The sequence below is a fragment of the Myxocyprinus asiaticus genome, chromosome 2 (genome assembly GCF_019703515.2).
Source record: "Myxocyprinus asiaticus isolate MX2 ecotype Aquarium Trade chromosome 2, UBuf_Myxa_2, whole genome shotgun sequence".
NCBI classification, from domain to species: Eukaryota; Metazoa; Chordata; class Actinopteri; order Cypriniformes; family Catostomidae; genus Myxocyprinus; species Myxocyprinus asiaticus.
The window spans coordinates 24,729,613-24,746,458 of NC_059345.1; the positions used below are offsets into that span (position 1 = coordinate 24,729,613).

Here is a 16,846-nt window from a genome sequence, read left to right on the forward strand (position 1 = left end):
AGAATGTAGATGGTGCTCTTTCTGTCTGTACATTGAAAGTGAATGGTGACCAAGGCTGTCCAGTCCCTAACATTCTGCTACCGTTCACTTTCATTGTACAAAAAAAGAGCACCGTCTACATTCAACAAAATTTCTCATGTTCTACAGAATAAAGAATATCATATGGGTTTGGAATGTCATGAAGGTGAGTAAATGATGACATTTTTTCATTTTAGGGTGAACTATCCCTTTAAAGCACAATGTAAAATCTGCGTCTTAAAGTCAAACCAGTTGAGGACCACTTATTTAAAATGTGATTTTTGAAACCACAGATTGAAATCAGACAAGAGAGGTGTAAATCCCTTTAATAAAACTAATGAAAGGCAATGTAACAAAGGAGAACACTAAAAGCAAGTTCATAACATTTACAACCACAAAAAAACCTACTGTATTACCCCTAATGCTGTTATTTGCTTTTAATTCATTCTGCACTGAAAAAATCATTCATTTTGTAATGAGGGTAAAACCGAGAAATGTTTGTGTTTAATCATAGCACAGCCTCACATACAGACCGTATGGCTTAACTTGGCTGTAGAATTGGGATGGTTTCTTCACAATGGGACCACAGAGAATATATAGAGTATCACATGTACAGGATGTCATAGTGGCCAGGGCGGTACAGGAGGAAGATGCGTGGTACACTTCCTTCAGGGAAGATATGATGGTTCACTGTTCCACCCTCTCCTCTGTCCATGTATTCCACTAATACGGGCACATTCAGGGCCTTTGCTAAGGCAATGATATGGATGTGGTCGCTTTCTTTCGACATAGGCTCCACCTCCTAAAATAAAAACATGGACTATTAGGCCAAGTACAACTAGTAAAAGATTCTTTCAAGATGTATTTATCAGCACTACAGGAATACAGTTCTTTCAAGGATAGCAACTTGATCACTTTAAACTTCGCACACATGCACCTTAAAGGGATAGTTCACCCAAAAATGAAAATTAATTTACTTACCCTCATGCCATCCCAGATTTGTATGACTTATTTCTGATGGGGAGGACTTTTCTACCTATATCCCCCCCTTCTGGTCATTCATTTTTTATCTCTGGAGGGGATTAGGGCTGGGTGATATGTATAAAATATTTTAGCGATAATTGCCTTAAAAAAAATTGTGATATCCGATTACGTGGATTCAGCCTCTTTGCATTTTGCGGGTGGCGGGTGCTAATTTCACACCCTGGCCACTCTTTAATATATTTGGCAACTTCCCAGATATTGTCAATCATCATCTGTTCACAATCGGGATCTTTGTAAGACATGGTCGATATCCCATTACATCGTCATATCGCCCCGCCCTAGAGGGGATAGGTTTTATCCCTGTTTCTAGTCAGACTGAATGCATTTACCATATCCAACAGTAGATGGTGCTATTAAGTAAAGCCCTATTTGGACGTGATTAGTTTTCCAGACAAGTGTCTGACTGTAGATTAATTATTACTGCGTACGTCTGTAATGTTAACTTTCAATTAGCACAGGATAAGGGATGTCTGTAGAGATCCCAGAGATGGGTGTGTAAACTCACTGCATTTACACACCGACGTCACACGTAAATAACCCATCAGAAAATGTATAGCTGTGCTTATTAATTATCAAGAAATATTAAACAAACATATGCTGTAGCCTATCTGGGATTATTAGAAGAAATTGATTGGAATTCCTACCTAAATACAACACAACTGGTGACATCAGTGATCCTGTAATTCCTATATTACACTCTTAAATTAAAAATATGGACAATATTCATATTATGTAAAAAAAAAAAAAAAAAATGTATGCCCCTCCCGAACATATGTTCCAAAATGGGAGGCTGCAGTGTCTGAACAACACTTAAAAACACAACTTCTCTTCTTCACTCAAATAACAATATTACATGCCTTCGTACTAATTTCCCTAATCAAAAGAAAACATGCTGGTTTGTTTCTCATTTACATGGGTAAATTAACACTTAATTGCATTTAATGCTTGAGGGAAAACATGCATCCGTCCACATGCAACAGCCAGCGTTATCTTAAATTGTGAAGCACATCTTTTTTTCTGGTATCTTCTTACATAACCAACATAAGACACACAGAGACCTTGAGAAACAATGATAATTAAAGCCAAGGGCTCACAGACAGTGCAGGTTCACAAAACTTTAACCTTAACCTGGGATTATTTTACCGGCCGCACAGGAACGCGCAAGTCAAGAAAAATAACTAACAGATGGCTGATGATCAAATTTGCAATTTGTTAGCTAATGTTAACCCTGCAGCAAAATAGTTGACAGCTTATCCTAATGCCTCCTGTTAACAGTTTAACATAATTTACAGTTAATAAGAAATTTTTTTGTCTATACATTTAATTATTTTGACAATTAAATTCAGTTAAAATAATTATTTTCTGTTTTTATTTTAGTCTACAGTTTAAGAATTTGAGACTGCTTTTGATATTACTTTTGAATTGATGAATTTCTACATAAAAATGTCAGTGATGACATTCACGATGACATATCCCCCTCTCTGGTTTTTCAACAAATTGCACCCTGCCTGTATTGACGTACAGAGCTGAGATATTCTTCTAAAAATCTTCGTTTGTGTTCTGCAGAAGAAAAAGTCATACACATCTGGGATGGAATGAGGTTGAGGAAATGATGAGAGAATTTTCATTTTTGGGTGAACTATTCCTTTAAGACTATGAAGCACACATACACCTTAAGAAGTATGACTATTTGTTTGACAATCATCATAATCGCGAAAGCCCTAAAACAGACAATTAATCGTCATCCAAATATCATAATTGTGATAGCCCTACTTGTACGGGTCAGAGGGCATAATTAATGTTAATTTTTAAAATATAATTTATTGTACAAGATGAATGTGTTAAATTGACAGCTCTAATATAAACATAAGTTTACACCCTGGAAACAGATTCCTATGTTCATTAAGACCAAGACAGAACTAGTAATCTTTAGGTGTTACAGCCCTCTCACCTGCTGGCAAAACTCTTTGACAGAGCGACCGCCCTCTATGAAGTGCTGAAAGAATGCATGTTCCCGCTGCAGGTATCCAGAGGTCAGAAGCCTGAGGTAAACCACTATGTAGTCAGACATGCTCTGGTCGTTAAAGGAGCTCAGCAGTTCTCCAAGTGATTGTTGCTTTTCACACAGCTCTATCAAGTTCATGAACTGAAAAAGGAGAGAATCCTTTGAAAACTTACTCCTATGGGTCAACATAATTCTTGTTCCTCAATGACTTGTAAATGTGTAGGGTTTCAGCCACTGGTCTAAATACAAGAAGCCATGTCATTTTTGCACAGTGGAACTATCACCAAACATTCATAAATTATTATTTTTAACTCACAGTGTTGTGAAAGTCCTCAATAGTGAATTCAGTGAAGCCCTGGTTTACAAGGTCCAGTTTGCTCTTAGCTGCCACAGCTTTGAGCCTAGAGTGTCAAAGCAGACGGTTTTAAATACATACAAGGAAGACACAACCAATCACAATTCAGTATCAAATATTACAATTATGTTATCGCTGTTGGTTACATTTTGAATGCTGAATATTCTTCCAATGTCAAACCAATGGGAGATTTCTATACTGCTATACTTTCATCATAAAGAAATGGTTCACACAAAAATGAAAATTCTCTCATCATTTACTCACCCTCATGCCATCAAGATGTGTATGAATTTCTTTCTTCTGCAGAACACAAATTAAGATTTTTAGAGCAATATCTCCGCACTGTAGGTCTATACAATGCAAGTCAACAGGGTTCCAAATTTTGAAGCTTAAAAAAAGCATATAAAGGCAGCATAAAAGTTATCCATACGACTCCAGTGGTTTAATCGATATCTTCAGAAGCGAGGTGTGGGTGAGAAAAAGTTCAATAATCAAGTCCTTTTTACAATAAATTCTCCTCCCCGCCCAGTAGGTGACGATATGCACAAAGAATGCAAATCACCAAAAACAAAAGAACTCTTTTGAAGGGCTGTTTGAAAGTGGAGATTTATAGTAAAATAAGGACTTAAATATTGATGTGTTTCTCACCCACACTGATCACATCGCTTCAGAAGACATCGATTTAACCACTGTCATATGAATTATTTTTATGCTGCCTTTATGTGTTTGAGTTTCATAGTTTTGGACCCTGTTAACTGCATTGTGTGAACATACAGAGTGGAGATATTCTTCAAAAAGATTTGAGTGTGTTCAGCAGAAGAAAGTAAGTCATTCACATCTGGGATGGCATGAGGGTAAATGAGAGAATTTCATTTTGGGGTGAATAATTCCTTTAGAAAAGTTTAAAATGTACAGAAATAGATAGACCTACAAAACAAAGTTTGTGTTAAGCAGCTTGGGTTGAATTAATTGCAGAAGTTTAATTTTTAAAAGTAATTCTTTAGAACAAACCCTCGCCAGAATGTTTGGGGAATATTGATACAGCACTGTCTTGCAAACACAGTACCAAAGGCACTGGTATCTGCTTCGTGCAACCCTACCAAACAGTACGTTACCTTCGCAGCTCTTTGTTGTCATCAAGTAGTGACTCCAAATGTGCGAAGCCAAAGGCTCTGTAGAAGCAATTCCCATCTGGTCGTGTCTTCCGAATGTACGAATACTTTTTGTGAAGGTCCTATGAACAAGACATCTTGTAAACATCTTTTCCCATTTACCCAAGTACTTTGGTTTTACAGCAGCTTTTAAATGCTTGCCAAGTAAGCTCATGAAAGTCTGGTTACCTTTATCTTGAGTTGGTAGATGGTGTCCTCTGCAGCATATTCACTCTGAAGCACAGAGAGATCTTGTCTCTCTGACACCAAAGGGTTAGAGGTGGCTATCTATTTGAAAACAGAACATACCAAGCAATTAAACTCATGAAATGGTTTGACAAATATTGTCAACATCTTTTCTGTGATGATGTATTTCCTACTGAAACAGGGTGTTAGGGGAGGAACATATTAAAGGACAATCATATTTTAGAGAGCATTTTATCAGACAAAAACCATTGTATACACCCCTTCAAACAAGATCATCAATTCTTTTGGTCCATTTTATCAGAAGAGAAATACTGTACATTTTAAATGTCCAATTTAATTGTTAAGGTGTCTTTTAAGGACAGCACCTCATACTAGTAACTCATCACACTTATGATTTGCTAAAAAAAATTCCTGAAAATAAAATCATCAACAAAAATCATATCAAAATGTGACAGTGCATACAGAAAATATTCAGATCCCTCAGAGCTAAAATCATTTAAGGCAGAGGCTATTTACACAGTGTAAATAGCAACAAAAGGCATTTTCTTGCACTAATAGTGTTGGATGCTATTTGCACCCCTAATTAAACACTAACATACACTATAGGGGTATCACAGCAGAATGTTTATTGTGTTTATTTAGAGTCCCACAGACACCTTACACCAGGGCTATTCAACTGGCGGCACATTTGAAATTTTAAGTGGCCCGTCTGAGGTTGTCAGCTGTCTTAGGGGCTGTTCACACTGAACTTGTTTTGTGTCTATTCATGCTTTTTTCAGTTGTTTTCCTATGTAAACTTGAGCTAGATGCACGTTGCGCCACTTCTCATTGTTTTACACTGTCTTGTGCAAGAGCACCGCATTTTTTAGACTCTCAGAGGTTGTGCTACGAATTATCATTATCTGTCATTTTGACAGAATGGGAAGATTAAAGACGACTGATAAGCGTGAGTTCGGAGAAACAGAAAAGTCCTGTTCATTAATTTGGTCAAGAAAACATTCGATTTGAAAAGTCAAAAGTTTAAATCATTGCATATATAACAAACTTACATTTGGGTAATGCTGGATGCAACTTCACCAACATTAACAAACTTCACTGTTGTTGTTTAATACAATTGTTATTATCAGTCTTAATTACTCTCTCTGTTATGGACCAATTTTGAAAGCACCTTTTAGTTATCTGTTTTTGCTTGAAAATTGTTCTAGTGAGAAAAAAAAAAAAGTTTAAGCTATGAACACAGGCGTTTTATTTATATAGTAAACAAATATTATAGACCTACTATAATGCGAGATCCGATAGCTTTATGTTAAAATATTCTTGGCCCGCATGCATCAGATTTTTTTCATCTGGCCCACTTGTCGATGAAGTTGAATAGCCCTACCCTACACCAACCCCTACCACTAAACCTAACCCTAACCTTCCCTTACAAAAATTAACAATGGTTTTACTCTAGTAACCTGTATCACCATGGTATTTTGTAGTAAAATCATAGTAAAATCACAAAATTAAATATGGTTACAACTTTAACACCATATTTGTAACACTGTGGTTAATTGCATTAAAACTATGATTTCTGCTAAAAAAAAAAAAAAAAAAAAAAAAAAAAAAAAAAAAAATACAATATTACTATAGTAAAACCATGGTTAATTTAACCTGGATCAAATCTTTCTCTCAACTGCCCTACATTCACTGTGACCAAATAACTGAGGAAATCAACCTTTATATTAATGTTATTTATTTATTATTATTAGTAGTATTATACATAGAAAAATATTAAGAGTGGACAGAGAAAACATGATGTGGAAAAGTGGGTCAAAAGGGGGAATTGAACCCGGGTCATCTGCATGGAAAAAGCACATGCACAGCATCTTACCACACTACGCCATTGCAGCGACACCTAGAGGTGCAGTTTTTCTTTAATTTTTTGGTTTCCAACAGAATATTAGAGTGCAAATAGTCCTGCTGCGTGGCAAGTGCTTTTAACACCTCGTGCAAATAGTCACTCTGAACATTTAAATGTCAATGTTATATTTACATTAAAATTTAATGCATTTGAAAATATTTCTAAAATCCCATTTTCACTTTATCATTGAGGTATTGAGTCAAGATTGATGAGGGGAAAAATGAATTAAAAGATTTTATCGTAAGGCTGCAACATAACAAAAGGGGTCTGAATATTTTCTAAATGCACTATATTCAGTGATGAATGATCACTCACCTCTTGCTGAATGCGGTCCTGCTGTGCCATAATGGCCTCGTCATGTGCGAGGCAGTTCACTCCTGCAAAAAAAGACCAAACATCAACAGTTTTCTGATCTGTAAATCGGTTATAAAAATATTTCACTTATTCAATGTTAAAAAGTCAAATGTTAAACACCTGCTACATAAAAACTGGAGTTGACCCTTAACCCTGCCACCGATGAACATGACCAGTCTTTGTTTGGTCAAATGAATCTAACTATTCGGCGGTTATACTCTACATCATACAGCATGCTATTACATGAACAGACATTATGTAAATAAAGTCTCGTGTCATGTATGAGTCCTCTAGATGATTAATCATCCAATTACTGTTACCAGATGGCTAAATACAAAATACTGCCTGTATCAGTCAATGATCCCATTGAAGTTTCTTTGTCTAGAATTGATTTGCAAGCAATTTCAATGTAGGGGCAACGGAGAGCCGAAGATGATCATTTTACAGCTCTCGTGAAAACAGTACAGTGGACCAAAATGTTATGAGGATTTATACCACATGTCGCAATTAAATTGTTTTTGTAAAATGAGCTACAGTTTGCTGTTTTTGCAGATCTAATAAGCTTTGATCTGTCTTTCCTCCTGCTGCAGTGCTAGTCAAAGCAGATTCTCTTTCTAAAGCTAGTTCCCTAATGTGGGACCCTACCATATGTTTTGTTGAACAAGTCAACTGGTCTTTATGCCAACAAGAGGCAATGTTATTTTTGCACTTACCCTCCATCTCTCCCTGCGACGATTCCTGCAGCTCATCCGCCATCTTTATTCAGTTTGTGTACATATCCGGGTCATGTCGGTCACTCATCGCACATGCTGCTAGTGTTTATCTCTTTTACATTAGCTAAGGATTATAATGTGGTTAATGAACAGATTTGCTGTGTCTCTGAGGACTCTTCAGAAGCTGACGGGGGCGTGCCGATGGCATCATACTAGTCTGACAAGTCAGTGTCCACTTCCCTTTTTAAAAAAACAAACATTTGATTTGATGATCAAGTGTTTCGTTTTGAATGACATTTGGCGTTGCAGGGTATTTTACGGGCTTGTTTTATTTATATTATAGCTGATAGGACACATACATTTCCTTAGCTACTATGTCAAGGTGACACAGTCACGCAACTTGTTAAATTTATCTCAGTTTTACACCAGCAGACATAAGATAAATGTGCTGTAAGCGAAGTATGCACAGTTTGCGGCACGAAACGCAATAGAGCGCAACAGTCTGGTTCCGGAAGTAAAAATCCCATTCATTTATCCTATAGAGGAATTGATTTTCAACGATAACTTATAAACCTTATAATACAGACCTACCATGAGCTATGAGGTTGTTCATCGATGGTATATGCTTCCGCTGAAGCCATCCGTTTGCGTTATCTCAACTTCATTGTTTAAAAAAATAGTGTTTGAGAGTGCAATTCCTGGTGAACAACTACATTACCCATGATCAGGCAGAGTAAGATCCACAAATCAGAGAACCGCAGGCAACAAAGCCCACCAAACATGTCCAGCAGCGAGCGCCCACTTCTACGACACACTGTGAATGACACAATCGAGTCGGCCACCCTTAAACTGCACAGGCCTATATATTTGTATACATCGGGATATTTAGGACAGTAAACCTAAAATATATATTGTTTCTATACTTATAATCAACATAAAAATATTTTTCTATAGGTTTATATTCAATTACGTGGGATTGTAGTTTGTACCCTCATGAAAGACGGTAACTACAGTCTTATACCTTTGTCTTTTTGTCCGATTTTCAAAAACTTTTTTGCAAATTAAAGTTGGTAAGTTGTGATTCACCTAGGAGCTGGTTGGTTTGGTTCATGGCTTTAATTCTTTTATGAAGGATTATACACTGCCTGGCCAAAAAACAAAAAGAGTCACATACTTCAATATTTCATTGGACTGCCTTTTGCTTTGATTACGGCACGCATTCATCACAGCATTGTTTCAACAACCATATGCAACGTCACAACTTTTATTTCTGTCCAGAGTTGCATTAATTTTTGGCCGAGATCTTGTATGGAGAGTCGAACCACTCTGTAAGTCTTCTCCAGCACATCCCAAAAAGTTTCAATAGGGTTAAGGTCAGGACTCTGTGGTGACTAATTCATGTGTGAAAATTATTCCTCATGCTCCCTGAAGCACAATTTCACAATTTGAGCCTGATGAATCTTGGCATTGTCGTCCTGGAATATGCGCGTGCCGTAAGGAAAAAAAAATCCATTGATGGGATAACCTGATCATTCACTACATTCAGGTAGTCAGCTAACTTCATTTTATTGCCGCATAATGTTGCTGAGCCTAGACCTGACCAATTGAAGCAACCCAAGAGCATAACACTACCTCCAGAGGCTTGTACATTGGGCACTCTTCATGACGGGTGCCTCGCTTCATGAGCTTCCCTTCTTACCCTGATGCTCCCATCGCTTTGGAATAGGGTAAATCTGGACTCATCAAACCACATGACCTTTTTCCATTGCTTCCACAGTCCAATCTTTATGCCCCCTAGCAAACTGAAGTCATTTTTTCTGATTAGCCTCATTAACAAGTGACATTCTTGTGGCTACACAGCTGTTTAGTCCAGATCCTGTAAGTTCTTATCACATTGTGTGTGTGGAAATGCTCTTACTTTCACTATTAAACATAGGATTTAGGAAATTTAGGATGTTACTTCACTACAATCATTCAAGATTTTTTTTCCGACCACATTTCTTCCGGCTGAAAAAGTGTTTGGGCACTGTTGCACTCTATAGAGAAAATCGGTTTGAAAAGTAGAAGACAAAGGTACAAGACTGTGTACTTACCGTCTTTCATGAAGGTACAAACTACAATCCCATAAAGCATTGCGAATGACGTTATCGAATAAAAAATGCTGGAAATATATAAAACTATTGATTTTAGTGTTTGTTTTTCTTGATTTTCTCCCCTTTTTCTCCCCAATTTGGAATGCTCAGTTCCCAATGCATTCTAAATCCTTGTGGTGGCGCGGTTACTCACCTCAATCCAGGTGGCGGAGGAAGAATCTCAGTTGCCTCCATGTCTGAGACAGTCAACCCACGCATCTTATCACGTGGCTTGTTCAGCGCGTTACCGCGGAGACATAGTGCGTGTGGAGGCTTCATGCCATCCACCGCGGCATCCACGCACAACTCACCATGCACATCACTGAGAGCGAACCACATTATAGTGACCACAAGGAGGTTACCCCATGTGACTCTACCCTCCTTAGCAACCGGGCCAATTTGGTTGCTTAGGAGACCTGGCTGGAGTCACTCAGCATGCCCTGGGATTCGAACTCACGAACTCCAGGGGTGGTAGTCAGCGTCTTTACTCTCTGAGCTACCCAGGCCCCCTGATTTTAGGTTTTTGATGATACAGTTGAATTCAGAAATTTACATACACTTAGGTTGAAGTCATTAAAACTCATTTTTTAACCACTCCACAGATTTAATGTTAGTAAACTATAGTTTTGGCAAGTCGTTTAGGACATCTACTTTGTGCATGACACAAGTAATTTTCCAACAATTGTTTACAGATAGATTGTTTCACTTTTAATTGACTATATCACAATTCTTGTGGGTCAGAAGTTCACATCACAAGTTAACTGTGCCTTTAAGCAGCTTGGAAAATTCCAGAAAATTATGTCAAGCCTTTAGACAATTTGCCAATTAGTTTCTGATAGGAGAAGAACTGGAGGTGTACTTGTGGATGTATTTCAAACTCGGTGCCTCTTTGCTTGACATCATGGGAAAATCAAAAGAAATCAGCCAAGACCTCAGAAAAAAAATTGTGGACCTCCACAAGACTGGTTCATCCTTGGGAGCAATTTCCAAACACCTGAAGGTACCACGTTCATCTGTAAAAACAATAGTAAGCAAGTATAAACACCATGGGACCACACAGCCATCATACCGCTCAGGAAGGAGACGCATTCTGTCTCCTAGAGATAAACATAGTTAGGTGCAAAAAGTGCAAATCAATCCCAGAACAACAGCAAAGGACCTTGTGAAGATGCTGGAGGAAACAGGTAGACAAGTATCTATATCCACAGTAAAACGAGTCCTATATCAACATAACCTGAAAGGCTGCTCAGCGAAGAAGACGATGGTTCCAAAACCACCATAAAAAAGCCAGCCTACAGTTTGCAAGTGCACATGAGGACAAAGATCTTACTTTTTGGAGAAATGTCCTCTGGTCTGATGAAACTAAAATTGAACTGTTTGGCCATAATGACCATAGTTATGTTTGGAGGAAAAAGGGAGAGGCTTGCCAGCTGAAGAACACCATCCCAACCGTAAAGCATGGGGGTGGCAGCATCATGTTGTGGGGGTGCTTTGCTGCAGGAGGGACTGGTGCACTTCACAAAATAGATGGCATCATGTGGAAGGAAAATTATGTGGATATATCGAAGCAACATCTCAAGAAATCAGCCAGGAAGTTAAAGCTCGGTCGCAAATGGGTCTTTCAAATGGACAGTGACCCCAAGCATACCTCCAAAGTTGTGGCAAAATGGCATAAGGACAACAAAGTCAAGGTATTGGAGTGGCCATCACAACGCCCAGACCTCAATCCGAATTTCCAAATTTGTGGGCAGAACTGAAGAAGCGTGTGTAAGCAAGGAGGCCTACAAACCTGACTCAGTTATACCAGTTCTGTCTGGAGGAATGGGCCAAAATTCCAGCAACTTATTGTGAGAAGCTTGTGGAAGGCTACCTAAAACATTTGACCCACGTTAAACAATTTAAAGGCAATGCTACCAAATATTAACAAAGTGTATGTAAACTTCTGATCTACAGGGAATGTGATGAAAGAAATTAAATCTGAAATAAATCATTCTCTCTACTATTATTCTGACATTTCACATTCTTAAAATAAAGTAGTGATCCTAACTGACCTAAGACAGGGAATGTTTTCTATGATTAAATGTCAGGAATTGTGAAAAACTGTGTTTAAATGTATATGGCTAAGGCAGTGTTTCCGAACCTTTTTCTGCCATGGCACACTTTTTACGACTAAAAAGTTTTACGGTATATCCCTATCACACATAGGCTAACCATCGTCAATATTTTTCCTTTTCAAGAACTTGTCCATGTTTTCTGTCCGTCTTAGTAGCGTGTTTACTTGTAATGTTTGAAATTCAGCTAAGCAAAAAACAAGTCACATAGGTAGGCTACGCTGTGTGAGGTCACAGGTAGCAAGAGCGCTAAATGGGTAATGAAAAAACAACAAATTTGCTTCTTTTCTAATTTGTAGATTTGTTCTTGCAATGCCACAACAAATTACAGGGATGCAAACTCATGAGGGGCGAAAAAGGTAAGACAATCACTGGTCCACGAACATTTTTTCTGGGGATATTTTTTTTTTTAAGAATAAGCTAAAAGCACCAATTCCAGCTATTTTAGTGATTCAAGTTTACAATTGTGCAGAATTAGCTGCAAAATAAAGAGTATTTTGGTGAGGCTTGCTTCTGTTTCACAAATTTGTTCAATTTTATTAACGGATTAGTTCATTGACCCCTTCTGGAAATGTCACTAGGTGGTGACAAATGAGCGTCTTAAGTGCTATAAGTGAGTCAGTGAATAATTTTGAGTCGTTCATGACCTAAATCTACCAAGAGAGTTTATAGTGTTTAAGCATTAAAGAACAAAGCAGATCTATAGTCTTCCTTCAGTCTGAGCATTATTTTTCATCCAAAAAGACAACAATAATAGTCTAATAATAGTGAGTTTCAATAACCTCCTTACCTCCTCCTTTATTAAAACTTGCATGGCTACAAATCTACTGACTTCAGTATAAGAATTATAAACACAAAGCAGATCTACAGTATCATTTTCCCACAGTAGCCTATTAAACTGCTGAGCATGGCTTTTATCAGAAAAGACCACAATAATAGACAAATAATAATAATTTTGAGTTTCAATAATGTTCTTTCGTCATTGTAAAGTGCATTTCACACAAGTTGAGTCGAGGTGCCAACGCTCCGTTCAACGCCAGCGTCAAGCGCAGCATTGCCCTCCACATGACAAGAGTTGCAGAAAGTGTCAGAGGGGCAATTTTACGAGTTTGCCACGTAAAAAAGAGGGAGGTGTGCACAATAAACATTGAAAACATGTATTTGGAAGAGAGAAAAAAAGCTTGCAGTTGCTTTGAATGCAGAAAGTAATAAAAGGACTCGTTTATGTTTAGGTCTAAGTGTTTTCTTGGTGAATTTAAATTAGTTCAATAACTGGGGTCTCTGATATTCGTAAACGATAAGGTAATATTTAATTAAAAGAAATTATGAGACATTCAATGTCTCTTCACAAATTTGGACCGTTTTTAAATATTTCTTGTTGCTTAGTACTCTCAGAGACATTATTGGTGAAGCAAAAACGTGTGTGTGAATAACACTTTGGTGTAAAATGACATCACTTCATAGACTTCAATGTATTCTACAGCGCTGATGCGAGTCATGTGAAAGACTCTTAACGCGTATAAATATCAGTCACTTTTGCACATTAATCATTGCTCTTCACAATCACAAAAGTGACCGATTATGGTTTCAAAATGGTGAATTTCTCCGAAAGGTGAAGAGTTTGGATCCCTGAAATTATTATTTTTTTCATGCATTTATTTATTTTGTGGAATTTGATAATTTTCCACGGCACACCTGACAATCTTACACAACACTAGTGTGCCGCGGCACAGTGGTTGGGAAACACTGGGCTAAGGTGTATGTAAACTTCTGACTTCAACTGTAAGAATAGAAACGGTATATTTTAGGTTTACAGCAAAATAATCCAATATATACAAATATATAAACTCAGCAAAAAAAGAAACGTCCTCTCACTTTCAACTGCTTTTATTTTCAGCAAACTTAACGTGTAAATATTTGTATGAACATAAAAAGATTCAACAACTAAGACATAAACTGAACAAGTTTCACAGACATGTGACTAACAGAAATGGAATGTGTCCCTGAACAAAGGGGGGGACAAATCAAAAGTAACAGTCAGTATCTGGTGTGGCCACCTGCTGCATTAAGGACTGCAGTGCATCTCCTCCTCGAGGACTGCAGTGCATCTCCTCCTCAAGGACTGCACCAGATTTGACAGTTCTTGCTGTGAGATGTTACCCCACTCTTCCACCAAGGCACTTGCAAGTTCCCAGACATTTCTGGGGGGAATGGCCCTAGCCCTCACCCTCCGATCCAACAGGTCCTCGACATGCTCAATGGGATTGAGATCCGGGCTCTACGCTGGCCATGGCAGAACACTGACATTCCTGTCTTGCAGGAAATCAGAACGAGCAGTATGGCTGGTGGCATTGTCATGCTGGAGGGTCATGTCAGGATGAGCCTGCAGGAAGGGTACCACATGAGGGAGGAGGATGTCTTCCCTGTAACACACAGCATTGAGATTGCCTGCATTGACAACAAGCTCAGTCCAATGATGCTGTGACACACCCCCCCAGACCATGACAGACCCTCCACCTCCAAATCGATCCCTCTCCAGAGTACAGGCCTCGGTGTAACGCTCATTCCTTCGATGATAAACGTGAGTCCGACCATCACCCCTGGTGAGACAAAACCGTGACTCGTCAGTGAAGAGCACTTTCTGCCAGTCCTATCTGGTCCAGCATAGGTGGGTTTGTGCCCATAGGCGACGTTGTTGCCGGTGATGTCTGGTAAGGACCTGCCTTACAACAGGCCTACAAGCCTCAGTCCAGCCTCTCTTAGCCTATTGCGGACAGTCTGAGCACTGATGGAGGGATTGTGCGTTCCTGGTGTAACTTGGGCAGTTGTTGTTGCCATCCTGTACATGTCCCGCAGGTGTGATATTCGGATGTACCGATCCTGTGCAGGTATTGTTACACGTGGTCTGCCACTGCGAGGACGATCAGCCGTCCTTCCTGTAAAGCTGTAACACAGTATGGACATTGCAATGTATTGCCCTGGCCACATCTGCAGTCCTCATGCCTCCATGCAGTATGCCTAAGGCACGTTCATGCAGATGAACCTAAGTTTTTATAACTGTGACCTTAATTGCCTACCGTCTGTAAGCTGTTAGTGTCTTAACGACTGTTCCACAGGTGCATGTTCATTAATTGTTCATGGTTAATTGAACAAGCAGGGAAAACACTGTTTAAACTCCTTACGATAAAGATCTGTAAAATTATTTGGATTTTTACAAAATTATCTTTAAAATACAGTGTTCTGAAAAAGGGAAGTTTCTTTTTTTGCTGAGTTTATGTAGATTAAGTGTGTAGGGAGGCCGACTTGATTGCGTCATTCACAGTGCGTCATGGAAGTGGGCGCTCGCTGCTGGACATGTTTGGTGGGCTTTGTTGATCGCAGTTCTCTGATTGGTGGATCTTACTCTGTCTGATCACAGAGAATGTAGCTGTTCACCAGGAATTCCACTATTAAACACAATTTTTAAACAATGAAGTTGAAGTGATCGCTTAAAGGGCATATACCATCAATGAACAACCTCAGAGTTCACGTTAGGTCAGTCTTAAAAGGTTTATAAGTAGAAAATCAATTCATCTGTGGGAAAAGTTTTTAAAAAGGATTTTTACTTTTGGAAGCAAACTGTTGCGTGCTATTTTAGTTTATTTTTTTTTAGCAAAAAACATTAAACATTATATTTGAACCCACTGCAATCTTTTATTAGTTTGATCTTTCAATACCAATTTACAAATCCCCCCCCCCCCCCTCGCCACTGCTTATTTCAATATTTGTTATGTAGTATAGGGTGTAGTATTCAAAAATAATAACTTAGAGCATTTATAAGCATCTTTATAGTAAGCTAAAAGTGAATAATGTTCTTATTCTATATGCTATGTATAATTTTTTCACAGATGAGTTGATTGAAAACATGGACAAAAAAGCAACATGGGACAGATTCTACACAGAAAATGCAAGCAAAGGCAACTTCAAAAATTTTGAGTGGTTCTTTGGCTTTCACTCAGTTCAGGACTTCATTCTTCCTGTACTTCAGACCATGTCTCATTCCCACAGTGGCCCATTGCACATCCTAGACATGGGCTGTGGCACATCCGCCTTAGGACCCTGTATTTACCGAAACTCTCCATGTCCTGTCAAGGTCACCTGTGCTGATATCTCCCCGGTGGCAGTGCAACTTCTGGAGGAGCACACCAAGACTACACCAGCAGAGCCACAGAATCCATCCTCTGCTCTTGCCTTCCTAGAGCTGGACTGCACACTGTTAAAAGGACACTTTGGGACCAGAAACCTGGACTTGATTTTGGACAAGGGTACAACCGATGCTTTAGTTAGGTCTAAAGAAGGGCGAGTTAAGGCTGGCCAAATAGTACAGCAATGTTTACAGGTACTGAGACCCTCAGGAAGTCTCTTACAGTTCTCAGATGAGGATCCTGATGCCAGGCTTGTATGGCTGGAGACAGAGGTTAGAACAGCAAAGCTGGCAGCTGATGTGGGAGTTCAAGAAGTGGGGGAATTGAGAGGGGTCAGTTATTTTTGCTATCAGATTACTCCTCGTATTGCCCCGCATTTACAAATTTAATGAATGCAAAATCCTCTGCACTCGAGTTTCCAACCAAATAATATTGTTTAATAATTTTTATTAAGTCAGCACGGAAAATGTAACCATGTGCTTTTTGCACAATATACAACTGGCCTAAAAAAAAAATCCTGTTTGCATCATTTGCATTAACTAAACAAGAAACTTGTTTTAAACTTTGTAGAAAAATAATTGTTTATTTCAGAGTAAAATTTCAGAGTTATTTCTGTGATGCTGATTTTTTTCTTCATTTCAGTATTATTGTGACATTAATACTCATGAG

General features: G+C 38.5%; 2 protein-coding genes across 3 annotated transcripts; one reads left to right on the plus strand and one right to left on the minus strand.

The window, feature by feature from the left end:
* Positions 1-327: 327 nt before the first annotated feature.
* On the minus strand, positions 328-7,830 carry LOC127414888 (ubiquitin thioesterase OTUB1-like). Its single transcript, XM_051653262.1, has 7 exons — positions 7,751-7,830; positions 6,999-7,060; positions 4,763-4,861; positions 4,538-4,656; positions 3,384-3,468; positions 3,014-3,208; positions 328-820 (listed from the first exon to the last, which is right to left on the minus strand). The coding sequence occupies exons 1-7, from the start codon at positions 7,791-7,793 to the stop codon at positions 623-625; spliced, it is 801 nt and encodes a 266-aa protein (XP_051509222.1). The 5' UTR covers positions 7,794-7,830; the 3' UTR covers positions 328-622.
* Position 7,831: 1 nt separating this feature from the next.
* On the plus strand, positions 7,832-16,796 carry cskmt (citrate synthase lysine methyltransferase). Of its 2 annotated transcripts, XM_051653231.1 has the most exons (3): positions 7,832-7,974; positions 12,293-12,352; positions 15,881-16,796. In XM_051653231.1, exons 1-3 carry the CDS (start codon positions 7,887-7,889, stop codon positions 16,564-16,566), a joined length of 834 nt encoding a protein of 277 aa, XP_051509191.1. In that variant the 5' UTR covers positions 7,832-7,886; the 3' UTR covers positions 16,567-16,796. The 2 variants fall into 2 exon arrangements, with proteins under 2 accessions (XP_051509191.1, XP_051509201.1); XM_051653241.1 differs by lacking the exon at positions 12,293-12,352 and having other exon boundaries at positions 7,839-7,974; positions 15,881-16,781.
* Positions 16,797-16,846: the final 50 nt, after the last annotated feature.

Bases quoted from the DNA above. Each gene is read 5' to 3' on its own strand.
- LOC127414888 (XM_051653262.1), bottom strand. From the start codon at position 7,793: ATGGCGGATGAGCTGCAGGAATCGTCGCAGGGAGAGATGGAGG. The intron at 4,862-6,998 runs GTGAGTGATCAT...GTTTTCAAATAG, and splicing joins AGGACCGCATTCAGCAAGAG to ATAGCCACCTCTAACCCTTT. The intron at 3,469-4,537 runs GTAACGTACTGT...TTGACACTCTAG, and splicing joins GACAACAAAGAGCTGCGAAG to GCTCAAAGCTGTGGCAGCTA.
- cskmt (XM_051653231.1), top strand. From the start codon at position 7,887: ATGTGGTTAATGAACAGATTTGCTGTGTCTCTGAGGACTCTTCAGAAG. The intron at 7,975-12,292 runs GTCAGTGTCCAC...TCTAATTTGTAG, and splicing joins GCATCATACTAGTCTGACAA to ATTTGTTCTTGCAATGCCAC. The intron at 12,353-15,880 runs GTAAGACAATCA...ATTTTTTCACAG, and splicing joins ACTCATGAGGGGCGAAAAAG to ATGAGTTGATTGAAAACATG.